General features: G+C 38.8%; 3 protein-coding genes across 15 annotated transcripts in view; 2 read left to right on the forward strand and 1 right to left on the reverse strand.

Annotated features, from left to right (window-relative positions):
* The window catches only part of pug (pug C-1-tetrahydrofolate synthase, cytoplasmic), a 34,734-nt gene extending 33,455 nt beyond the window's left edge, over positions 1–1,279 (forward strand). For all 6 annotated transcript variants that reach the window (XM_072304310.1, XM_072304308.1, XM_072304305.1 and 3 more), the window contains exons 18-19: positions 195–347; positions 717–1,279. In XM_072304310.1, the coding sequence (XP_072160411.1) occupies positions 195–347; positions 717–806 (243 nt within the window). In that variant the 3' untranslated portion in view covers positions 807–1,279. The remainder of the gene's footprint in view (positions 1–194; positions 348–716) is intronic.
* A 1,208-nt stretch (positions 1,280–2,487) lies between these two features.
* The window catches only part of LOC140225508 (tyrosine-protein kinase Fer-like), a 122,374-nt gene continuing 97,838 nt past the window's right edge, over positions 2,488–27,023 (forward strand). For 2 of the 4 annotated variants that reach the window (XM_072304655.1, XM_072304654.1), the window contains exon 1: positions 2,494–3,637. In XM_072304655.1, coding sequence (XP_072160756.1) covers positions 3,251–3,637 — 387 coding nt within the window. In that variant the 5' untranslated portion in view covers positions 2,494–3,250. Of the gene's footprint in view, positions 3,638–27,023 lie in introns of all 4 variants that reach the window. The other 2 variants (XM_072304651.1, XM_072304653.1) reach the window with 2 other exon arrangements.
* Positions 5,276–15,610, reverse strand: LOC140225506 (uncharacterized). 5 transcript variants are annotated; one of them, XM_072304643.1, is made up of 7 exons: positions 15,198–15,563; positions 11,171–11,396; positions 9,552–10,511; positions 9,146–9,408; positions 8,638–8,803; positions 7,508–7,604; positions 5,276–6,813 (listed from the first exon to the last, which is right to left on the reverse strand). In XM_072304643.1, the coding sequence occupies exons 2-7, from the start codon at positions 11,385–11,387 to the stop codon at positions 6,378–6,380; spliced, it is 2,139 nt and encodes a 712-aa protein (XP_072160744.1). In that variant the 5' UTR covers positions 11,388–11,396; positions 15,198–15,563; the 3' UTR covers positions 5,276–6,377. The 5 variants fall into 5 exon arrangements, with proteins under 5 accessions (XP_072160744.1, XP_072160742.1, XP_072160743.1 ...); XM_072304641.1 differs by lacking the exon at positions 15,198–15,563 and adding an exon at positions 14,631–15,143; XM_072304642.1 differs by lacking the exon at positions 15,198–15,563 and adding an exon at positions 11,977–12,452.

Raw genomic sequence — 27,023 nt, forward strand, 5'->3', positions numbered from 1 at the left:
TGTCAATTTGTTTCTATGTATACCTTGCAGGAAATAAAGTTACAAGAAGAGGCAATTTTCATTTCATGAATGTTTTTAAAATTCTTTTGTATGGTATCAATATTATTTATAGAGAATACCAATGATAGGGAATTAAAAAGAGGAAAGTGAGTTATTCGCTTACCTTATAAATTATGAATTTTATTTGTTTCTAGGGTTTTGGCTCTGTTCCTGTCTGCATGGCGAAAACTGCTCTCTCGCTGAGTGGGGATCCTAATCTGAAAGGTGTCCCTACCGATTTCTCTCTCAAAATAAAGGATGTCTATCTCTCAGCTGGAGCTGGTTTCCTGGTCGCAATTGCTGGAGAGGTAAAAAAAAGAAACTTTCAACCTTAGTTTCACAGTCGAGTTTTGAACCATGGCAGTAGTATTTTCCTGTTAAATCATTGAGTTTTTCTTTGCCATCATCCTGTCAATGTATGGTAACGTTACAAGCCCTAAGTTTTTCATCATAATCATAATTATTTATGAATCCAGAGGAAAAGTATCAGGTCACATCTCTTTTTTGAGCTTTCCAAAATTACGGTCTCTTAATGTGCTCTGATGAAAGTATGTATACTGAAAAATGAATTCAAGTCTTTGAAATAAATGACTTACGGAAGTTGGCTGTTAAAAATATAATCGCATATCTCTCAGTGCAGTTTTCAATTTATTCTGTTACTTTTTGTGTGGTTTCAGATTACAAAAATCCCTGGACTTCCCATTCGACCCAGCATTTATGATATCGACTTGAACACCACCACTGGAGAAATTGTTGGTCTTTTCTGAATGGAAGAAAATTTGAACATCCATACTCCAAAATTACGGACTGTTTTCTGAAGATTGTTACTTCTGTTTCTCATAACATTCAAGAATTTGTGTCCTGTACATCTTGTCTGGAAACCAGTCTAGGTATCTGTTTCTGATGATTTTCTGACTGAATTCAAATTTTGGTAAGTTTACCAATTGTAAGATCAAGTCATATCCAGTAGCAAATCTTGCTTAAATTTTCCTCCACATTTCTCAATACTTTTGTGTGTGGAATTCGTTTTCTCGAAGTGCCATATTGTGTTATGTCGTGCCATTTTAAGATATGGAGGCAGCTTTAATGTAGTTTTAAGTTTTATGTGAACTGAACTTTAACTGTTTTTCGGCCATTTAATGTTTTTTCTTTCTTCAAAATTCTATTTTATTTTTTCAATTCTGCCAATCTGTATAGTTTTTCTAACTTTTTCTTTATAATAAAGAAATTTTATCTGTAACTTTTTTTCTTTCTATTTTTTCTCGTCTCATATCAGAGCAATCATGAACCTGAGTTTTTCAGCTACTTTTTCTGAAGTAAGACAGAAGATTTATTTAAGTATGTTTTTGCAATCTATTTTACCCAGCACTTACTCACTCATGATTAGGTACCAAAGGTTTATTCTATTCATTTTATGTACCTATTTATTTATGAAATTCTTCATGTCATCATACTTTTACCCTTATTATTTTGAAGTTTCTTTCAATCTACCCAAAAATGACACTGTAAATAAGGGGCTTGGAGGACAAGGCGCATAAGAGCAGTTTTTGCTATTTCGAGAAATGTGAGTTTGAAGTTTTGAAATCACCTACATGAATCTTAAAGGCGAAAAGAAAGTTCAAACTGACTTTTTGATGCCTGAAAATCGTAATTAGGGTGCGAATTTTTCACAGAATATACATTAAGGCTAATTTAACATGAAATCATTGAAATCTCCATTTTTTTCAAAAACTGCACTTATACGCAGCGTCCTCCAAGCCCCTAAGATCGTCGTCTGTCTGACGCAAAGGCGTATCTCAATTTCTACGTGAGCCCTATTTTTCATAGGAATCCATGCCTCTTAAAAATCATGCGGAAGTTAAGATACGCCCTTACGTCAAAGGAGCGACAAAATAATATGCCTTGCAAGTCCCTTCAACAAAATTCTATGACAAATCATTTTTGTCCCCTATGCAGTGGTGCTTTCTAGTGGCAGGAACCTAAACCATTGAAGTCACGGAATGTTGCGCGATCTCCCCTCAATATCGTGAAATTTCTCATAGAACCTTTGAAAAGTCGCCATCAACTTTCGCTTCTCAAAGAAATCACTTTTGAAAGATACAAATTTTAAAAGAGAGTTCTTAAATTTGTATTTCGAGTGTCTCCATTGGTACCTTCATCTCCAAGTCCGGAATATTATGAGCTTTCGAACTGTAACTTGGCAACTCCAGGGCAAGCAACAAGTTGAAAACAATACGTTGCCAAGTCGGATATTGTCTGCCGCAACTTGTGCATATTCTTACTCAGTGTCAAAATTTCTCTCAGAAGGCCAAGATTCCACCGTAAAAACTACAATGTAAATTGTGAGTAAATTAATGATCGACCAAATAAATCCCTGTGATCTCGGGCGAGAGCACCGCGGAATACGGTCGTACGTCCGGCAACAGCGCAAACAGGAGGGGGCTCCCGTTTTGTTTTGGTTTTTCGATTCAGTTTTCGGAGAAACGCGAGCGCATGAAGTTTACGCGCTGCACTTCGCTTCGTTGACGCGTGGTCGCCTATATTTTCCAAAACAAAATTTTGTTTTTGAATCGTGTTCGTTTCGCAATAATTGGTGTCTTCGTACCGTGCACTTCGTCAGTTAGATCTTCAGTTGAATCATGGAAACAACTTGATACTATCTCTCAGCGTAGCGTCTTGTTCTCGTGTCTTTGTTTACAAGTGTCGAAGTGTCGTTAAACTCACCTGTCGGCCGCTGCACCTGTCCATTACCTGTGACTTTCCAGCTTATCATGCTTCGTTCCAGCCGGTTTTAGTGTCTCGCGCCCTCAAACTACGATTATAATAATTTACCTATTAAACGAACTGTGCGGTCTCTGATCTGTGATCCACTCACCACTGTTTCCCTCTAGCCCACAGCATCAGTCTATTCTCATGAATTATTTTTATTTTGCCTGAGGATTCGATGTGCATTTCATCTATTCCACCGTTTGGATTTTAATTCATGCTACCTCGTGAAGGTATTCCTCTAAGAGATGGGGCTGTGTAAGTAAGTGTGTTCATGTAAAGAGCACAGTTTGAAATTCCTGCCAACGCTTCAATCACGCGCTATACTTACTACTGTATATTCATACTATTCATAATGGAATTCCTTGTAATTTTTCCCGGTATCGTATAAATTGAGGGTCCTGTTGATTTCTTAATCATCTGCTGATTTTATCTAATATTTAAAATGGGATTCTCTGTCAATTTGCCCGGTAGAACAGCCCATGAGGCTCTCCTTAATCGTCAAGATGCAGAGTTGCGACTGCTCGAAACAATCAAACGCTGCATTGCCAATAAAGTCAAGTGCGATAGAGAGTGGGCACAAACGCTGTCTTCTGTAGCGTCTGCCGGCAATAAGATTGATCGTTCGGAGGACTTGAGTGGTAGTATTGTTGTTCAAACGTGGAAAAGTGTGATGGAGGAGTTGGATAATGTCGGTAAACTAGTGAAAGCCAATTCGGATCTGATCGAGAAGGAGACGTTGGACAAGCTTAGTAGTCTTTGCTCAGAAAAGCGGAAAGCCAAGAAGATGTGCCAAGAGGAACACAACAGGATTACCCTTCAATTCTCAAACGTAAGAAAAACTCTATTTTTTCTTTCATTTACCTACTTTGTTTTGGTGGAGGGTTCGTTTTTATACATATGATGATCATTCTTCAAAAAAAACCTACCCAATATTTAAAAAAAGGATCCTTTTCATGTGCTATTTTTTGCTTGAAAACCAACTAATATTTGCTACTCTTTTGAAATTTTTCCTGGTTATTTTCTCACCGTGTGCAGAATATTGTGTAAAGATTCTGGACATTAGGTCACACTCATTTTTTTTTATGTAATTAAATAAGTATTGTAATGGTGGAGATTTTGAAACGTTGTACTTAATTGGGGTAGACGTTTTCTGATCCAGCAATACCTATATTACATAGAAATGCATGTAGGTAGCGGAAACCAGGAGACAAAATGCATGCGAAACCACCCGAGACAGTACTAAGAAGCCTATTAGTGAAGGCTTGTCAACCCTCCTCTAGGTAAATTTTTTTCATCAAATGTAATGGTTTCTTGGAGCAACATTACGCAAAAGATCTCTGTAGTGTTTGCAGTAGAAATTCGCAGAATGACGAATTCCTGAAAAATCGGGCAATTTTTCCCAACCCTAAAAATTCAAGGAATTTGTTGTGAAATCTTAAAATTTGCCATGTTCAGGATACAAAATTGCTGCCTAACTCACATGGTTGACACAGAAGTTAACTAAAACATTCTCAACTCATTCCTAAGGATACTGCCTTGAATGACTTTTCTGTTGAGACATCAAAATTCGATTTTCAGCTCATTTCCACAAAATCCGTTTCACCGAATATCTTGTCTCCGTGAACTGGTAAAAAGTTTCCTTTTCCCGCAGATAGTACAAAAAAAAAGAAAAGAAAGTCCTCCTATTTCTGAAGACATACCTACTCGGTCTCTCAAAGGACCAAAATTAATTTTTAGGGCGTTAGGTCGTTAGGTCCCCGTAATTTTTCTCCGTGAAAATAAATTAAGCTCTCTCTCTCTCAAAACAAAAATTGATTTAAAAAATGCGCCCAGTTTTCAAAACGACCGGGAAATACGGTCAATTAGACTCTAAGCTAGAACGCTATATCTCCGCCACTTGACGTTCCCCAGAAAGCACAAGAATATTCCTAGAATATTCTCAGAACATTCCTCGGAAAATCTGGAACATTCACAGAATATTCCTTAAATGTGCCGGGAACGTTCTAGGAACATTCTAGGAATATGCAAACGGGAAAAGTTCGGAACATTGGTATGTTCTTAGAATGTTCCAAGAATATTTGATCAGTAATGTTCAGAGAATGTCTGAAAATTTTTGTACGGAATCGTTTGGCTTCAGCATCTTGGAGGCACCAATGTGATTAAATTAGTGTCTCCAAGATGCCGAAGCAAAAAGATTCCATATAAAAATTCCCAGACATTTTATTTTTTAATGTGAACCATGAAACACTTTTACCTTTTTCTTTAAAAAAAATCCTATATTCCTTGTAGCATTGAAACAAATTTTTCAAGATGTTTCAAGAAATCTGATTGGATCGTTGTTAGAAAAAAGTAGTGTTAGTAAAGCAGACTCCCATAAAAAATCAAACGTGAGTGGAAGTACATAAGCTGATAGTTGAAACTTACAGTGGATGATGCAGAAAAAACTTTGAAATAATAAAGCATAAAATCTGAGCAAAAACTGAAGTTACACTTTATTTAAAAATAAGAAAAATAAGTACAAAGAGGATGTTGCGTGAGAAATTCACGATTATTTTGTGTTTGAAATGTATAACCTATTCTTAGATAAAAATCGATGGTTCTGCTATGGAAGAATTGAAGGGGAATTGAGCGGTTGTAACTAAAAGTGGAGTTATTTAAAGCAAATTGATTCTGAGGAATTTTCACTGAAACATAACCATGGACATCATAAACAATTTCAAAATTTACTCCTGAAACCATGAAATACCATTCCTGCATATTGTAGCATTGAGATGGTAAAGCGTGTTCTGTGTATAAGTATAAAGAAACAAATTATTGAAAGTTTCCACTGTGTTCATCATTATTTTAAGGCAAAAACATGAAAAAATTAGTGCTTAAGATCAATGCAGCTCTTGCTCCCAAAAGCCCCATTAATGGACTGACATTGAACCAAAAAAGTATGAAGCATCTTAAGTAAAAAATATGTAAGAAAGAACAAAAATTGCGATTGAAATGGATCTCTGGAAGGACTTACTTTCCTTCCAAAACATAAGAAAAGAAAAATACAAATTATAATAGTAATAATAATAATAAAAATTTAAATGCAAAACATAACACTGGTGAACAAATATGGCACCCTTGCACTTCAATTTAAGAAAAAACAGGAAGTTGGCCGTTAAAGCAAGCATATATGTATCATATTTGACTACAATCAACCATGTTGTCGACACATCCCATTATGTCTGGTGGGAGCACGACTTGTGCTTTCATATAATGAAAGAATTGAAAATTACTGAACAAAACCATAAGAACACAAAAATAATACTGATCCATAATCTTAGGATCCTGAAAAATAAGGAAAAAAGAATAAAAAATTTGGTTGACCCTTCAACATTATTGTAAAGACTTGATTCTCAAAATAAAGGAACGATTAATAAGTAATAGGAAGAAATATTAAACCACTAAAGTACCAAAAAAGGTAACATTGAAATGCATAAACTATCTTTTGCACCTTAATTGCACCAAAAATTAAAAGAGGAAAGAACAAAAACAAACTTAAAAATTCAATAATGTGATGAGGAAACAAAAAGTCATTCGGAGAAGTAAGTTTCATCATCGCAAGTTTCATCATCGCTTCCTATGCGTTGACCTTCGTTATCATACTTATCGCAGAAGTTTTTCCATAGATCATCCAGAACTTCATTTTCCCTCTCCGCATAATCTCTTTCATTTTGGTTCCCAGTGCTCTCGTTATGTCTGTCAAATTCCTCCTGATTTTCATTTGAGACATTTTCATGTCTGTCAAAATTGGCTTGATTCCCAACTTGGTTCTCATTTGCATGCCTGTCGAATTCGCCATGACTTCCATCCTGGTCCTCATTTTCATGCCTGTCGAATTCGCCTTGACTTCCATCCTGGTCCTCATTTTCATGCCCGTCGAATTCGCCTTGACTTCCATCCTGGTCCTCATTTTCATGCCCGTCGAATTCGCCTTGACTTCCATCCTGGTCCTCAATTTCATCATCGCTAGAAAAATAATAAGGACCATGCATCATTTAATTGTGCAAAAGTGCTCTTGGCCACAGATTAAGCTTCGAAGTTCTAATGGATCTTTTGCACGATGAACACAGAGTGATCATAACCACCTAATCTTATGAAACTTTGCCTAATTTTAATGATTATCACTCAAAGCTGAACTCAAAAACGAACTCCTAAACCCTTAATATGCCTTTTAAAAGTCGAATTTTATATCAAACTTGACTAATCGGAGCAACTTTGTACAGATATCGAGCTGGATGGTGAAGTATGTTGTCAAGGATGTTCAAAAGAAGAGAGACTGAAACCCACATAATTTACGAAATTTTAAATTACGAGTTTCAGAAGAAAAGGAAAATTGGATTTCATTTTGAAAAAAGGAACCAAGAGCATTCCAATGTTGCTAAGATGGTGCAACTTTCATTTTTCACAATAAAATTGCTGAAATCATGCAAAAATTTAAATTTACAAAGGTAATTTTCGTCTGGAATTTATGGTTAATCAGGAGAAAAGATGAAACTTATTTAGAGGATCAGTTTATAGTTGCAAAGAGAAAACAGTTGCTCAATCTTAGCAATGTTGAAATGCTATTGGTTCCTTTTTGCAAAATGCGGTCTAATAATAAGTAAAAAAATTTTTTTACATAAAGCACCTGACACAGAGGTCTTAAAGTATAAAGTCTCACCTCTCTTCGCTCAATCGATGTTTCGCCTTCACCAGCCATACTTTCAGTGGAGTCATTATTGCTTCGTCAGGCAAATCATGAGTGACTCTGACTGCATCTGGAAATTTCAAAAAGAAACAAGATTATTATAATCCTCTTTTGACTATAGAAATGCAGAGAAAGGAGAGGTGGGAGAAAGGTAGGAAGAGAGGAAGAAAAGTGGGATATTAAAAAATACAAACTTCAATTCCAGATCAGAAGCTAAACGTACTGAAGTAAATGAATAACATTAAATTAGGAAACCAGTTACCACATATCTTACCATAATGACAGCTTTGAGGCAAGTTTTGAATTACTCCATTTAGGACAGGCAAGGGTAGGGGGCTATTTGAGGCTCCGCCTCTCTTTTGACAAATGGACGTGTATTGTTTCAGAACAAGATTGACATCAGGGTGCCTTCTGGTTGTTTCATCTAAAAAAATACTTACTTTTTCCTTCCCTAATGGAAAAAATTACTTTCTCATCTGGGCGAGGAAATCAGGAAAGCCTACATTTCGGAACAAAAGTCCTTCTTATCTCTTTGTCAAAAAACATGCTCTACACACTTTAACTCTTTTTTTAAGCCTCAAATATTATTTATATGCAACAAGTCTCTTTTGGTCATAATAATAATAAAAAAATGTCTTCTTTTTGACGAAGTATTTGCACTTTTTTCGTACTTTTTGACAAGTATGCCCACTATTTCTGCACTTTTCGTGCTCTGTTCACACCCTGTGATTTGGAGCTTCAATTTGGCACAAGCAAAGACATGAAATTTGTCGCGCAACAATAATGCTGTTGAAGGGGTCGTTGAAAGTTGCTCTTGATCCACTTCTGCTGAAGAATGTTACGAGAAAAAACTGTTGAAGTCAGAAAATCATAAAATCCACTCAGAAGTGAGGAAAATGCATTTAAAGTTACATCTGAGCATTCCACGGTTTCGTAAACCTCATCAGACTTATAGTACAATTATGCAGGTGTCAAGGTTCTCTCTGCGAGTTTGAGGTTATGATCATCGCAGAACCTTGCGCCTGATATTGTTTCAATTGGGCACCTGACATCACAAGAAACATTAAAGAAACTTACTGGAACCAAGGAAAATAATTAATTACCTTGAAAAGCAGTAATAAACATCCCATACTTGTTTAGGGGTAACTTGCCTCCTTTTTGCCCTGTCATGGAGAATTGAGATGCTAGACGATCAGTTATCATCTCTTTGACCATTTTCCTCACGGAATCCCCAACGGTTTTGACATTTTTCCTGCTGAAGTACGATACCTAAGGCAAAAAGAATAGAAGAAAAATAACACAAAAGTTGATGTATAAAATTTGTCTGGTCTTTTGTGTGTGTGTGTGTGTTTTTTTTTGTCTATACATTTGAGGTTTCCTGTGTCCAAAATTCGTGGATTCCTAAAATATGATTTAAATATAATTTGGGTTCACAAGCAATTTAAGAAACATGAAGAATATTAGGAGACAAAGTTTTTTTTCTTCCCTCAAAAATCACGAAAGCTGATCACCAAAATATTAAAGAAACTAACGAGTTTTCTCAAGTTATTTTCTTGATTTTGATTAGTTCTTTCATAATAATTAAACTAAACTAAAATCTAAAAAACTTACCAAGTTTTTGCGGAAATTGGGGTCCGAGAGATCATCTTCCAAAAGTTCCAAATCCTCGACTGATTTCAAAGGAAACCGTTGTTTTATTTCATCTGTTTGTGCACATACTTTTGCGATTGCCATATTGGCCATCTGAACTTCCAGATTCTTTAAAATTTCGGCGTTTCCATCGACAGCCAATTTAACAGCAGTTGCTTTTTTGCTACACCTTTGAGAAAATTCATTGCCCAGATCGACTTTTTGTAGAACCAGATCAAGTTTACCTACAGCATGACACACATAATATTAATTGTAAACTTAATTCAGGAAAGTTGAGTACATAGATCTAGTTCAAATATACTGTTTTCTCTTGAACTGTTATCTATTGTCCCTACATTACATGCAACAGAATAGGAACATCACATACCTTCTACACGAAGCAACATTGTTGTAACATCAGTGTGCTGGTTAGGAACAGTATTAGTCCGAGATGTATTTCTGTTGATGTTTCCTGCCGCAGGTTGACGATTTAGATTATTTCTGATATCTGGGAGAATCTGAGAAACATTCTTTATCCCAGGTACATTTCTGTTAATGTTTGCTGCTGCTGGTCGTTGATTCGGAGGATTTCTATTCTGAGGAATACTGTTTATCCGAGATCGATTTCCAACTGTGACGTTTCCTGTTGTGGGCCGTTGGTTAATAAGATTTCGATTCTGAGAAACAATTTTTCCTACCGTGGGCCGTTGGTTCACAGAATTTCCATTTTGAGGAACATTTTTTGGCCGAGATTGATTGCCATCGATTTTTGCCACTGCAGGCCTTTGATTTGAGGGCTTTTGATTCTGAGGAGCAGTGTTCTTCGAAGAATGACTTTCTTTGGTGCTTCTGACCGGCAAAGGCCTTGGATTAAGTCGATTTTGAGGCACACTGTTTTTCAGAGGACCAGTTTCTTTGTTTTTTTCTGCTTGATCAGTAAGATTTAGGGTTGGGTAAATGTTGCTGATGTCCATCAGAGGTGACAAAAATGGTTTTTGGGTTGATGTGGCATATGTTGGGTTTCCAGCTTTGGAATTACTTTGTTTAATACTTGAGCTTAAAGTTGGCGATGGAATTCTAAAAGATTTACAATGGGGGATTTTAAAATCCTGTAAACTTGATGTACATAGGTTTTGCGCGTTACTGCGCACTTCCCTTGACTTTTTTCTTCCTCCGCCTATTTTCAATTTAGCTTTTTTGACCTGTGGATTATCTTCTTCCGATGAAGAGATAATTCGTTTCCGTTTGGGGCTCCGCCAACCACGGCCGAGTTGCTCGGGGTCTGTGGTAACTCCATCTTCGTCCTCTTGTATTATTTTTAGTAAGCGGACTGCCTCTGAGTATGACTCTGCAATCAGGAAAAGAAATTCTTGTAGCATATATTTTGAAAAATGCTCAGGACAAAAAAGACGGAAGCTTTCGAGTGACCACATATTTTGAAAATGTGACCAGCAGAAAGAAAAAAAGCAGAAGGTACGGTGATTTAATTTTTTCCTTACCTTAAAAAAGTTTGCACGATTGAATATCTTTAATGTTATCAAATAAATTTGGCAACCACTGATGTTTCATCAAGAGTGGCGGTAGCCACCCCCGATCGAGGAAAATGACGTCCTACTGAAGTCCCGATAGCAAAGGGTGGCAGACACTCTTTGTCACACATAACTCCCTTAATCTGAAATTTGATTCGGTTTCCATTCAACTGCAGCTCAAACAAAGGCACGGATTCCAACGATCTTGGTGTCTATAGGTACCTACATCTAAATGAGGACCACAAAGTGGAAGCGTTTCATTGAGATCCATTGAGTTTTCAAAAAGTTATAAGCGCTAACAATATGAAATATGTTATCGCACAAAGTCCAATGTTTTTCGATTCAAGTCCTACATATGCTTTAAAACAGTATGAATAAAACACTCAATTGGGTGGCTGAAGTCCAGTATTTTTCTTAAGAATAGGCTCCTGCAAAAAAGAGAGAAATGCACCTTTGAGGAAATGAAAGTAATTCTTACCGATACCAGTTCGCTTGGCAACTATCACATATTCTTGCCACGATGGATGAGGTTCCTCCTGCTGGAGCAGCAGATTTTGGAGTTTCTTCCTATCCCCTTTTACAGGGGGGAATTTGCACAATTCCTCAAAGTCATCATTGAGCCCACAAAGCCAAGACTCCCGAACGATATCAACAGTGTTGTCACATGGAAAAATGACGACACAAAATGTTGCCATGTTATGAATCTGTCGAAAAGAAATTTATAGAATTAGTGAAGGTCCATGATTAAAGTACAGATTATTTAATGATGAGCAAATGCACAGAAGAAAAATCAGACTATAACTCAGAGAAAAACTAAGGTTTGGTTATTATGACTTGTATTTCCTGATATTATCTCCAAAATTTTCAGTTTTCAACAACAGCATATAATCACCAAAACATGTTCCGAAATAACTAGCTTCCAACTGATTCTATGTTGAAAGAAGGAAACTAAGATAAGTTCAAGTCTTTGAGGAATTATGAGAAAAGTTACTCAATGAAGCAAAGATCTAAGAGTAAATAAGAACACTCAGTTCAGCAAGGAAACTTAATGAAAATTTAACTCAAGTGCCATCATTTGAAATTGAATAATGCAAGGTTCTGGACCAAATTTCATTAATTAACGAATTCCCAATTCTTTCCTGACCTTTGCATGCAAATGTTGTGAAAACTGACTCGTGATCGATAGTGAAATCTTGTCGTTTTTGTCTATTGAAGCATAAAAACATGTTCATCAAAGACAAAACCAAAAATAAGCGCAAACTAAAAAAGATTATTATTACTCACTTGTATACTTGCAAAGTGTGCTTGCCAAAATATTAATAGTTTCCTTCAAAATCATTAGGAATTAGAGGAAAAGTAGGGGACAGGATTGGTCATTGAAAGGGTTAGAGACAGTGAGAGTTTGGAATTTTCAAATGTATCTTTAATATACTTTACTAAATTACTGAAACAGCTTTGCAACAAAAAACCAGGGTTGATCTTTCATTCCCCTTTTCCTGAGGCTCTAATGATCAAAAAACAAACAAATCGTGAACTAAATGAGAGGAAGAATTGATAAGTACCGTATAATACGAAAATTTAAAAATGCTTAACGCGACCTACAGAGAAATTTCTTAAAATCTAACTTGGCACAAACGCTCATTAAAGTCAGAAGTAGTTGATGAAGCCTTTCTTGGAGTTCAGCATGTGATATCAATTTCCTGGGCCCATAAAGTGTGAATGAATGAGAAATTGATCGTGGAGGGAGAGCTTGTGGTATGAAATTATAATAGAGTGTGTAAAATTGGCTGGGCCACAAATTTTGATCGGAATGGCAACAACATGTTCTTGTACTGAACGTCACAAACAGGTACAACAATCATTTCTGATAAGTTTGATACAATGTAAATCTTCAGATCCGAACTCGGGCAAGGAGTGTTAAAAGCATTTTCTTTTTGTAAAAACTTCCGTCCGACAAGAAGAATGTCATTTGATTCAGAAGCAGTGCAAATATTCCGCAAGACAAATATGCTGCCATCCAAAGTCGTGAAACAACTATCCCTAGCAAAGACAGAAAGTTTAAAGGTTGGAAAATGCACTGTTTGATAAGTGGGACGAGCACATCCTTCTAAAAATGGCCCACGACAACGGTACGGCATTGAGCACCGTGGGAAATCGGGTTTCTTTGAAGGCAGTAAAGGTGGACAAGCATCTGCTTCTTCGATGCGTTTCACACACTGTTGCAATGGTTTATCGCCTTTGACAACAGTCTGCTTCAAATATTGTAGGAATGATTCAAAATCAAAGGTACTACAATCTTCCATATTGTCAAATGAATCAAGATTCCTCGGCAAGTGTACCAAGTTGTGGAAATTGTGCGTTAAGAGATTGTCTGCATAAGCTGTTTTGCAATTTTCTACAAATTCAACAAGCATTTCAGTTGCAATTTCTTTGTACTCTCTACACCGAACGGGGTTCAATAATAATCTGAGGCTAACATATAACAAAACAAAATTACCAAGGCGCTGTTCACTGAGGATACCATCTAATACATAGGGGCCTAAGTAACAGCCAAACAGACGAAGCTCAGTGGCTTTCCATCTCTTGACGTCCTCCATGGCTCTAGACCTACGAGCGAATTCGGAAGGAATGAATTTCTCATACAGTAACATTTTCCCTGAGGCCTGACAAATTCGTTCAGCAGGAAGTTTGGCATTGTTTTTAGACGCGAATACCCATAACTTAACAAGCGTCTTCACTACACCAACGCAGACTAGATGAAGGTAATCAAGAGGAAAATCATTAATAAAGTCTATACCAGGTATTCTAAGCAAAGGCGAGTCCCCCAGATGAAACTGTGGAACAGTTTTGTTAATAAAATCTTCATGGGTTTTCAAACGTGCATCAACTTGTGGGAAAAAAGTCCTTCGACAAAGATGAGACCATTTACCTTCTTGAACGCATTTAGTACAACCATATTTTCCATTGCTGGCAATAGAAGATAACACAAAAGATTTTGCAGGACAGTCGCAACTAAAACCTTTCAAAGTAAAGTTGTATACATTGCCTTTAAAGTTTACTCCGTTTTTAATGAGATCTGTTACCTCATCAATGAATGGACTCAAGAATTCCTCCGCGTCCTGCGGTTTGTCAGTATCTCCACAATGAATAGCAATTGGGAAAACGTGATGGCGGAGATCCGGAATTGAAATTATTTTACCGAGAATGGGAGTGAAATGTACGCCACTACTCTTGAACAGTGGTAGACCATTAATGCCTGTTACCATGGCTATGTTCGTGACTTTCTCACTAGTTCGTTCCAGGGCATTTTGAACGGCTTTCATTAATCCAAAATAATAAAACTCCCCACCTGCTTTCTCTAATTTCTTAACAATTACATGACGAGGTGTTCTCATTATGGTTCTACCATCCAATGGCAAAGTATGAAGTTCATTAGGATCAGAAGATTTTAAAATTCTGAGCAAGGCAGATAATGCAACCTTTGTGATTTTATAAGTAACTCCCCAGATCCGCAGGTTTACTAGTAGACTATATTTGGGCATATCAGAATTTTCTTCAAACAGATCCTCTCCGTCACTGTTTAAATCAGAGAATTCCTCCCCATCAGAGTCTCCGTTAGCAAAACTTGCATCTGAATCGGACGATTCGTAAACTGAATGCAGTCCTGGGGAATCTCCTCGTGCACCATCACTATCATCACCAAAGCTATCTGACTCAATAAGACTTGGACTGGTGGGAGGAGAGGCTGCGACAGACTTCTCGAGATCAACGGAACCACTATTTATAATATCACAAGTACCACAAGTCTCACCTTCCTGGCTGGCAAGTGATGATAAATTCAGCGATGCTACTTCCTCCTCATCGGAAGAAGATTCTTGCTCAAAACTCTCTGCCTTCAAAATTTCATTAATTCTTCTATACTTGGTGCTTTTACTTACTTGAGCGTAACCTTTCCGAGAATACTTTCTCCGTTCACTCATCTCGACTAACAAAAGGACTTCGCAAGGATGGGAATAGCACTCTGTTAATGTGAATGGGATGGCTGGGAAGACAAAAGGAGCTTGACGAGGAGACAGATTTTGGGGGAGAATTGACTTGAGGCGATGACGAAATTTTAGGCGACTTGAAAAACTCGGTTGTTAGCACTTGGTACTGAATTTAGTGTTCGTTGCTGACGCCTTCACTGAAAAGGTAGACGTAACAAATTAGACTCGACGGATGGCGGATTAGAATGAAAAGTGACTCTAACGCCGAAAGAGACATTGACGAACAAATCAAATGGAAATGGGCAGGAAGTCGCGGTTGACGAAAATAAAACTTGAAATTCACGTGCATTACGAAGGTGAAATAGGCCACATAACATTCCGCCCTGATACCGCCGGGGCCGGAGACGCCGGGACGCTATTGAGATAACTTGGCGTACACTGTTGCCATGCATATTAATTACCACACTCATAATGCCTAAAACAAAAGTAAATTGATTTTAGCAGAATTTTAATACTTACAAGGTTTTCCTCTTTCCACTGCCCTCTCCTCTGCCACAGTGCCACAGCCACTTGACGCACTTGACGACACACACAAACACACACACAACAAGCGACTTGACGCCAACGGAATTCTGTAGTGACGTAGTCTATTGGCGCGTCACGATGACCGCAATGCAATGGCGGGAGCAACAATCGGTGATGTTGATACTTGATAATGCTTCAGCGGGAGGGCGGAGGGACGAATAAATGCATAAATGTCGTAAATTTTTGAAAGTACAGTATCGCTATCTGTAACTTTTGGAATGTTCCCAAAATATTCAAAAGTTCTAGGAAACCTCAGAATGTTCTAAGAACATTCTGGGAATATGCCACCGTATCAAAAATCGCAGAACACTGTAAGAATATTCTCAGCACTTCGTGTGCTATCTGGGTCAGAAAAGCGTCGCGCATTATTTTGGAATCTGAAAATTATTTCCCTCAGAATGAAAAATAAAACTTTCCTCCTGGCAGCCTCTCCATGAGGAGAAATCTTCGAAGGTTGATGTTACCACACAAAATTTCCGATTTTGAAATTTCTACACAAAATCTGAGATTGACATTGCCGCACAGAATATTTCCGCAAATATTTATTCGGACAATTTGGCAACACCGTGCAGATAAATGTAATTTTTTCAATGTACTTTAAGAATGTGTTACATTGAATATCTTTCGGAGCAACAACTTTTAAAGTTCTAAAAGCTTGAATAGGTAGCATCATTAGGACGTAAGTAGGACAGACCAAAAAAAAGTTGAGCCAAGGCAAGCGAATGAGGGTTCTTATCTGATTTTGAATATTATATGCATATCGTAGTCTTGAAAGAGAGGAATTTTTCTAAGCCACGACTGATGAAGATGGAATTTGCGCGGAAATTTCAATCGCGATTATCGTGGGGGAATGACAAAAACAGCGGGTTTTGTGCGGAAAAGGCATACCTCCGTTTCACTGAAATGAAAAATGCGCGTAAATCGGTCGGAAAGTCCGAAATGTTGCATTGTTGGAAAGCAGGGTCCGGCCAAGGCTGTCTGCCCGTCTTTGGGGAGGTCTTCGGGGAGGTGAGTGGCTGTACGGGACCCGCGACAACCCCGGGGAGGGGGGGGGGGGGGCAAAAAGTCTCGGCGGAGGAAGATGATGTGCAGCGACACAGTGTGACCTGCCCGGGCTATATATAACCCCCGAAGTCTCTGACTAGAATCATGGCCGGGTTTACCAGCGTTGTCATATCGCCCGCCGATTTTATTAAGCTTATTTTACGGAAGATTTAAGGGATTTAGAGGGTTACATTGCCTGCCGTGCTAAGGAAAAACGCCATATGCGCATTCAGACGTTGCCAAGTTTCCTCCGATAAAAACCGAAATTACTGGGAAAATTTTGAACATTATTTTCCAAAAATTTCAAGGAAAAATATGCATGAATGTCGTCAAAAATACCAGTTTTATCAAGGAAAATTTGGCAACTCTGGAATGTTCATACGGCGTTTTTCCTTAGCAAGGCATATTGAGAGACCAAATCGTTAAAAGTAATGACATATTAGAAAGACAACTATGAAAATATCAATTCAAATTCGCAAGTTTTACTTGTTCGCTCCCCTTGTTTCATCAGGTGTTGTGGGAAAGGTGTCGCTAAGCATTCTTCTCAAGATTAAATTAAATTAAATTAAATTTTAGTTATTTTCACAGTTCGATTAACGAAATTGTGAAAATGAGGCACCGCGACACATTTGCAGTATCGACTGTTGAGGTGATTTGTCACTGGTTTCTGGCGTATGGTCGAACGGGCAGACGATATATCGCAACAATTATTTAAAAAATCTCGGCAGATTTGGATTTTTAGCTGAAAAGAAAGACGCTAGGCCCTGCGCAAGAGCCCAAGGAACCATTCTAGGTAAACCAAAAAATTGGCAAAATTCAGAGAAATGAAAGCAGAATCATTTGGAAGAAATCTCGCATTCGATACAGTTATCGATTTCTGTATCGAATGCGAGGTTTTTCCAAGTAGTATTCTGCTCTCATTAATTTGTTTGAATTTCACAAATCTTTTGCTCAGAATGATTCTTTAGGCCCATGTGGAGGGTCTATCGTCCTTGTTTTTGGCTATAAATTCTAAATCTGCCGAGATTTTTTACATACCCGATGCTATACATAGCATGCCAGGTCGACTAAGCCAGAACTCGTGACAAATTACCTGAAAGAACCTTGTTAGGTAATAGGTTCGATAGGTTAATATCTTAGGAGTTAATTTTAGTAATATTTGGTACAAAAATCGTGTTCTACGTGAAATTCTGGTTAAGAAACATGTTTCAAATGCTCAAATTCGCACCTTGTCTAGTGGACCATTACCGACGACTATGAATGTCGTAGGTATTACTTGTGCTCTCATCGTTAAATAATGTGGAAATCTAGCGAGTAACTTCTCGAACTCCGAAGTAGGTATATGGGGTACTTACCACTCGAAAATTAAGTAAAATCTAAACGTTTTGCCTGTCTAAAAGGACCGACGTTTATGTGTGAACCTAGAGCACCTTTATAGGGAGAGTATGGACAACTCGATTTATGTAGCTCCTAGGGTCCAAAGGTACACGGACTTTATGTCCACTTTTTTTACGCCCACAGACTTTTCATCCACAATTTTTATGGCCACAGTTCTAAAGCCCACACTATTGTTAAGTCCATTACTTAAACGTCCACTAAGTTAAGTCCACTAAAATCAAATTCAAGCGTCAAATTTTTTAGTAGCGTCTTATATTTATATATATAAAGAAACTATACAAAAATTAATAACAGAGGGAAAAAACTAAGAAGTACGCAATTTTTTGTTTTTAACTTATTTGTACATCGACCTCCCTGAGTCAAATACGTCCAATCTTGAGCGTTTAGTTGAACTTACACCACGCTGCAGCACAGTAAAAGCCCAAAATATGAAATAATAAATTTGAATGCTTTGGAAGTCATTAAATTTGACACGGAACCACTATTACATTCACAAAAAACACATTATATTTTCCAGTAGTACATATTTCTTTTTCATCAGTTTAAAAGGGAATAATCAATGGAGAGAGTGCAAACATTTCAAAATCATGAGTTGAAAAACGCTGACTCCGCGAATTTAAAATTAGAGCCTAACACAGAGCGGAGCGGCGTGTTAGCAGCGCAGAACACGCACTGGCGCCTACAAACCTAACGGGATACTTCACGCATTGCGCAACGCGTGAAGTATCCCGTTAGGTTTGTAGGCGCTCATGCGCGTGTCACGCTGGTTGCCTGCCGCGCCGCAACGCTTTAAGCAACTATTTCGCGCCAGAGGCGTTGCACAGTATCCTACAAGATTGAAGGCGCACGAAATAACTAGTTAAAGAGGACTTTCACTTTTGACTGCATCTGTTACTGAAAAATGTTTAATTTGGCATTGTAGCGTTTCCTAGGCTCCCGCTTTGGTTTTCATCTTATCATATCCGTACAGTGTATACATGAACATATCGACGGTGAAACTACCAAACCACGTATCTCGTTTGCGGTGTTTAAAAATCTACGCTCACATTTTATTTTTTTGAAGTAGACCAAATCAATATTATTCCTTGAAATTTTCACGGAATTTTCTCCGCACAAAGAGGAAAAATCACAGAAATTTTCAAGACTGGATGTTAAGTAGTTTTTCATTTAAAAAATAAAGTATGACAGGAAGTCTGCGACGTCGCAAACCGAGATACGTGGTTTGGTAGTTTCACCGTCGATATGTTTTTATCTGCTCTTAGAGTCTGTTCTCTTTCATGACTTGATTCATGAATGAAATGTTTTTAAGAATGAAGGTAGTAGTAGTATGCATTTATTTTTGAGGTGGTCCCTGTCATTTAAATGAGAAGAAAAAAATGTGGACATAACATGTCCACAATTTGGACAATTTTGGACATATTCATGGTTGGACATTAAATCATGAGGACTTAATAAAGACTGGACTTAATGTTTAGTGGACATAAATAGCGGTGGACATTTATTTAATGGACAAAAGGTAGGTGGACAAAAAGTCCTGGAAGCGGCCCAAAAGGGCGACATCGTGAAAAACGAAAATCGCTAGAAAAGTGCCGCTGCCAACCTATGCATTTGAAAGATTAATCAATAGGACCGACAGCGCATTGTAATCAAGCGTGTTTAAGGATTAAGTCTTTGAAACTAGGAAAGTGCATCCGAAATCCAAAAGTTTCATACGTGCTTTTATAATTGGACGTATTTCTACCAAAGAGACCTATGTGCAAGTGAGAAATGTGGGGTGTGCTCGTTAGTTCTCTTTGCGTAAGAGTGAATGGGAATAATTGTGCGCCAGTGACGTCAGCGGCAATGATAGTGCGCACTCTAACGACGGGGAGATGGTCGTCGAGGCGCTTTAACTCGTGAGCCCTGTGCACAAGGCTCTCTTGCCATGCCCGCGGCTCATGAGTTCCGCATTCAGTTGGCACATAGGTCTGTTTGATAGAATGTAATATCCCGCTTTTCCAATTCTTCAAAAGGAATCACGCCCACTTTTACATTGCTTCTTATGCAGCTTCCACGAGCACACCCCACATTTCTCACTTGCACATAGGTCTGTTTCGTAGAACTACGTCCAATTTTTAATCAGTGCACCTACTCTCGGAGTTTGAATGGAGATGTTGTATGTGTGAGGGATTTGCGATTTGACAGTTAATTCGTATGTAAAAGTTCGCGAGAAACACGAAGGTGCCACTGGTTTTCTCTGAAATCATCTCCCAAGCTCAAGAAAAGCTCTCAAAGTGAGGCCAAAATGGAGGGGATATCCCACGCTATCTTGAGAGTCCACGTCTACATCATGACAAACTCTCCATGCAAAGATAGGGAGCAAATACATTAACAGGGCTGCATCTTTTTTTGGAGACTCTAAAACTGTAAAACACGGCATCACTGCTAATGTTAATTCGCGGAGATCCTATCTTTGCATGGAGAGTTTGTCTTGATGTAGAGGTGGACTCTCAGGATAGCGTGAGATATACCCTCCATTTTGGCCTCAACTTGAGAGATTTTTTTGAGCATGGGAGTTGATTTTAGAGAAAACCAGTGGTACCATCGTTTTTCTCGCGAACTTTTACACAAGAATCAACAGTCAAATCGCAAATCCCTCACACATGCAACATCTCCATTAGCGAACTCCGAAGCACGTGTGTGGTATCACCCGCAAAAAGGACGCAAAAAACGTGGGCTGGAATAGCGATGACGTGGAGGCGACATTGGCCGTGGGTCTGGGTATCGGTTTCGGAATTTCGATCGGAATCAATGAGATGGTCGATGGTTGCGACGCGAAGTTCGCTTCCACTTTCTCCGTCGTCGCATCGGCACACGGTGACAGGACGACAGGAGGTTGGGACCGACCGGAGTTCGGGCCCGATGACTTTCTTCCGGCCTCCTTTGCATTTTCAACGGAACCCGATCGATAATCGGCGGACGCCGACCAGGCAACGAATGATGCAGCGTTGAAATCAACGTCATGTAGCCGTCAGTCATCCATAAATTGGCTTTTCGACAATGGAGCTTTTGCATGTGTCAGGAATTTCAGTACATAGGTCAGTGGCGTGGCGTGAATTGCGACTTATCGATTGTTATGCCATTTAAACCTATGGTAAAAAATCGATTACTCAGGTGTTCGCTGCGAACACCCTGTTTATCGATCTTTTTCCATAGGTTTAAATGGCAGACCAATCGAAATATCGCAAAGCACGGCACGCCACTGACTTAGGTCCTGATTCCTTCATTTTCCAGAATTAATTCCAAATTTCGGAACTTTCGCAAAATTTTTTCGAAGCTTCGCATTTCCCGGAATATCGCGGAATTTCCAGCTGTTTTCTGAATTTTCTTGAAATTTTGGGGTTTCACGTCAGTTTGGCCAATTATTTCATCAAATTTGATGATTTTTTTTCTGACAGGGTGTCTAGTATCTGGATTTTCCCGATTCTATCAGGATTTGAGGTCAATCGGGGTTTAATCCCGATTTCATCAGGATTTAAGGAAAAATCGGTTGTAAAATCACGATTTGAGAAAAGTCGGCCATCCGATCGGATTTTTTTATCAAGCTATTTTCGTGTATTTTCATTCGCCTAATTTTTCTCCGCGAAAAATCAGGATTTGAACAGGATTTGGAAAAATTATGAAATCAGGATTTAGCAGTCAATAACCAGGAAAAATCAGGATTTTATCAGGATCTCCAAAAATGAAGAAAAAAACTAGACGCACCCTGTTTAATCAAATTCGACAATCTTCGGAAACACACAGCGGGCGTATTTTGGACTTTGCTCCCGGAACTTTTGAAAAAAATCGGAATTTTTCTCTGAACTTTTGGAATTTGTTCCCGGAACTTCTGAAAAATGGGAATTTCTCTCTGAACTTTTGAAAGTTCCCGGAACTTCTGAAGAAAACGGGAAATTTTTCGCGGAGCTTTCGGAAACCGGTATTCACGGAGAAAAAAACCTCGTGCGTGGGGACCCGAAGTTTAGGTCATATGGATCTCTGAAGTTTTCAGATTGAGCATCTGAACACTTTAGGTCTAGCTGTCGAGGTTCGGATCACAAATCTGAAACTTCAGATGTAAGAACCGAAGTTTTTCGGATGTGAGAACCGAAGTACTTCGGATGTAAGAACTGAAATTTCAGATGTGTGATCCGAACCTCGACAGCTAGACCTAAAGAGTTCAGATGCTCAATCTGAAAACTTCAGAGATCCATATGACCTAAACTTCGGGTCCCACGCACGAAGTTTTTTTCTCCGTGATAATCCCGGACCCCCGGATTTTTGTTAAAATAAAACGGCAGCACCAATTGGACCGCGTTAAACAGAAAGGAACCAAGCCACATCAGCTATTGCCAAATTTAATTGGGCAATTTAATTTTTTACATGAAAACGGTTGTGCGGATTTTCGTACAAATTTCAGTGAAAATTCTCCATGGTACGAAGCAAATTCCTTAAAATTTTCAAAGAAATCTGAACAAACGTTCTCTTGTAAAAAATTTAATTGCCCTGTTAAACTTGGCAATAGCTGATGTGGCTTGGTTCGTTTCTGTTAAACTCGGTCCAATTGTAAGATCCAATCGGAAAGAGACTCGAATCCGATCGAGGCACCAGACAATGGAGCCATGTCATGCTCATCATGTCATCGTGGATGTCATAGAAGTTGCGTGTCCCCCGATGGAACCACTCTCTTTCTCTTTCTCGGAGCGCGCGTCCCGTCATCAATCTGGACAGAACAAAAGTGGAGGCATTGCAGTCATTAATTAGAGGTAACTACTGTCGTTAAACTCGCGGCTTACGTCAGCACAGCGAACGCACTCCCATTTCGTAGCGGTCGGCATCTTTGTCTCTCTGGTTCGGCGGCGACGCTACGCGCCTTTAATCGATTTCTCACATGTTCCCGTCTTCGGCCGGACCGTGCGGGTGCGGGTTTGCCGATCCGTGTGCGATCCGACTGGACATCGAAATCATACAAAATTAGGACAAAAAAACCCACAGGTACACTGAAAAAAAATTCTCGGCGTTTTTACCACGGTCCGTTGGTACCTTTACCATCTCACTTTTTTTACCAATTCTTGGTAATTTTACCAAGACAGACTGGTAAGCTTACCTAAAAACCTGTATCTTTACTGTTTTTTTTCAGGTAAGAACACCAATTTTATTGGTAATCAATTCCCGGTAACTTTGCCATTTTATCTCGGTAATTCTACCACAGTCGATAAAAATATTGGCATTTTTACCAAGGTCCAGTAAAATTACCGAGATAGTTCAATAATATTACCGAGATTTCTCGGTAAATTTACCAATTCCATAAATGGTAATTTTACCAAGAAAAAACTGGGATCAAATAGAACCCTGAATTCTTGGTAATTTTACCCTTTTCTTAGTAAATACACCGAGATTTTTTTTCAGTGTACACTCTAAGTACTGGAAAAGTGACTCTTTTTGGACAATTTTGTAATCTTGGAATAGTGTTACGTTCCTTCGCCGGGCAAACACGTTTTAGTCATATTTTTAGGTATAGTGCCTATATATGGAGAGTATAAACGTGCACTATTCGAGTTAGCGTGTTGGAGGAATTTTGGGGGAGCGCCCCTCGTGGGAGGGGCGCTCCCCCAAAATTTTAGACGTGCCAAAAAATACCTCCTATTGATCTAGAAGCATCCCCAAAATTTCGTTTTGATACGTGCATGTGTTCAAAAGTTAGAGGGGGGGTGGGGAGTCGCGGACTTTTCGCTCACCCCATATGTTGCATTTACTACTATTATAGTGGTGTTCCATATGAACCACTAATTGGTTCATGAAGTCATAGAATTTCCTTCGTGGAGCATACAGAATGTCTATTTAAACAGGCTGGCCAAAAATCGGTATTTTTTCAGAACAATCCCAAGAAATGTAAAACCTCTTCAACAAAAAAATTCAGTACTTTTCAGTAGTCTCATGCGACGAAGTTCAAAGAATTTCGGAAACTAAAATTCTCGCTCTAATTGCGACAAAGATGCCTTAGATACAAAATTTCATTGGTGGCTTGAAGATTAACTGACTGCACAATCGCGATCTTGCACGCAAATACTACTCTAAGAATCAGCGCGTATAGGGGATTGCGTACTTTCCAGGTTTTATATCAAGGAACACGCGTGGTATGAAGGAAAAAATTCCGGAACTTTTTATGGAATTTATGCGCTTTTTCAGTACATTGGAAAAAAACACATTGGAATCTAGAGTCCAGACTCTTAAAAACATCGACAAGAAAAAATACTCTTGGTTCAATCAGATTTAAGCCTAAATCAAGAACCATAGCCTCTTAGTCTGAGCGGATTTCCTTTTGATTTAAGCTTAAATCCGATTGAATCAAGAATCCTTTTTCTTGTCAATGTTTTCAAGAGTCTGGACTCTAGATCCAATGTGTTTTTTTACCCAGTGTACTTCTGGAACGCCCTTAAATAAAAATAAGTACTATTTTCAGACTTTCCGCCATAGCATTTTCTCAGTGTTGTAGAAGGGATATTTCACCGGACAGTCCGGCATCAGGGTTGGAAAGTGAGACTAAATATTGCCGTTTTCGTCGCTAAAACTCGCCTAGAGGACGCACTGCGACTGCAACGGCAGCGGCAACTTTCATTTTTTACCGGCGCGGAATATTCAAGACCCGAGAGAAACGCCGGCCTCCGCCCACTGCGCCCCGCCCCTCCGCCCCCGTCTTCGCCACCCCCGCGCCGGGCACACGCGGAGAAAGACGGAAATCCAACGGGTTTTCGACGACTTCCTGTCGATGGAATTCCAAGGGCGGTTTCGTGTCGATGGCCCAAGACAAAAATCTGCGTTTTCATAGTTGAAATTCCCGTGTTTTGCGGTTCATTTGAGCAGGGTCACTGGCAGTCTGGAACCGAGAATATCAGGGATGTCAGGGAATTTGTGACGGCCTGGAAAAATCAGGGAAAGTCAGGGAACTTTGGAAGAAAAAAACACATTGGATCTAGAAGAGTCCAGGCTCTTGAAAACGTTGACAAGAAAAAGTACTCTTGATTCAATCAGATTTAAGGTTAAATCAAAAGGAAATCTGCTCAAATTAAGAGGCTTGGTTCTCGATTCAAGCTTAAATCTGATTGAATCAAGAGTATTTTTTCTTGTCGATGTTTTTAAGAGTCTGGACTCTAGATACAATGTGTTTTTTTTTCCAGTGAATTTGCGACGACCGGGAAAGGCAGGGAATTTGATTGGACCGGGAAAGGCAGGGAATTTAAGAAGTCCGGGAAAGGTAGGGAATTTGCGACGACCGGGAAAAATCAAGGAAAGTCAGGCAATTTACGACGATCGGGAAAAATCAAGGAAATTCAAGGAATTTGCGACGACCGGGAAAAGTCAGGGAATTGGCGACGACTGAGCAAAATCAGGGAATTCGTGCGGGAAAAGTCAGGGAATTTCTGACACACCGTCGTTAAAATATATCACTGATTTTCCAACTGTTTAAATTCCTTCTGGTGATTATTAAGGCTTGTCATTTTTAAAAATGACAAGTCTTACCAAACGAAGTTTGTCAAAAAGTTTCATGCAAATTGCAAATAAAAGAGTAAATTTTCAACTGAAAATGCGTTTATTGCATGTGAGTTCTCGGCAATTTTACTGGAGGAACATTTTCACCAGTTTTAGCTTAAGTTAGTGTCAGTCCTTTTTTTGGACAAGTGTACCTATAAGAAGAATAGTAATAACAACGATGAGAAACGTCGGTATTTCTGTTCATATGTCGTCGTTTTCCTCACAATAGAACGTAACCATATTTCAATGTTGCCTTTCTCCTCACAAATTACATTTTTACTAGGGGAATCTTAGTCATTTCTGATTGAAAACACTGATTTTTCTCCTGATCTCATGTGAAAATGAGACAAATGGTAAAAAATTTCACAGGTATACTTACGTTAAAAATTGAATTTCCTGAGTCAATTTTGCAACCTTGGAATGGAGTTACGTTCTTTCATCCGGGAAACGACGAAGTGTGTTGTATTCGTGTAGATGAACTAATCTGCCGTGCTAAGGAAGAACGCCGTATGAACATTCGAGAGTTGCCAAATTTCCCCGTATAAAACGTGTATTTTTGAGGGAAGTTAGGCATATATTTCATTGAAATTTTCATATATTTTAGATTTAATTTCGAACAAAATTGTCTGAAAGAATAGAAGAAAAATATTCACAACTTTCCCAATAAATTCTTATTTTTCAAAGAAGATTTGGCAACGTCTGAAGGTCTATACGGCGTTCTTCCTTAGCACGGCAGTAATGCTAATAAATCTTCATGAAGACGTTCGCGGCTGAATCATTTTTGCGGTTTTGAACGAGTTGAATGACCTGTGGTTGGGGACATGTTTTGTTCGTCTTTACTTTTTTGGCAGCTTTTCGTCCGGACTGGTCCGGTTCCATTGCGCCAAAAAGGCTCCGCGTGCGTCTCGAAAATGAAAAATTAGCCCGTATTTTGCGCCATCTTGACATTTTATTCCCGCCGGCCGCCGTTTAAAATTTCTAAGTCTGTATAACAGTTCTGAAAATTGAGTTATGGTGTTTTTTTTATGATTTTGCACCGAAGTGCGAAGTCGTTAAAAATCACAATCACTTACTCGCCAGTTGTATGTCGGTACTTAAAATGTCCAATTACTTCTTCCTTCTAAAGGAGTTTGGATGAGGAAAAAGGTTGCACGGAAAACAAGAGGCAGGAGTTAAGTCCCAACTGTTGGATTGTACACTGGAAATAAACACATTGGATCTAGAGTCCAAACTCTTAAAAACATCGACAAGAAAAAGTACTCTGGATTCAATCAGAATCTAGGTTAAATAAAAAACCAAGCCTCTTAATTTAAGCGGATTTCGTTTTGATTCAAGCAAAATTTCGATTGAATGAAGAGTATTTTTTCTTGTCAATGTTTTCAAGAGTCTGGACTCTAGATCCAATGTATTTTTTTGCCAGTGTATGGACAGTGGACGTTTTCAATTAATATTGGTAGTACCCGAATATATCACGAAGCTAACTCAAATGTAGGGGTACTACACCACAATGAATTGGAAACGTCTAATTTATCAAAACAATTTGGGAAGCACCACAATTTTGAGGGACAACCCCTACAGGGCTGCAGAATATTCATAATCATCCTGCGAGAAAAATCTCGCCGCTGAACGGTGTCCACTGCAAAACACGGTGTACACTTCGGCAGGCGCAGCATAGGCAATTTGCATATCGCGTCATCAGTGTAGCGTTGGAAGTATTTCCACGCCGTTGAAGGCGGCTGGTGCGCGCCCGCGATTATTCGAATTCGC

This window comes from Bemisia tabaci, chromosome 9 (assembly GCF_918797505.1).
Source record: "Bemisia tabaci chromosome 9, PGI_BMITA_v3".
NCBI lineage: Eukaryota > Metazoa > Arthropoda > Insecta > Hemiptera > Aleyrodidae > Bemisia > Bemisia tabaci.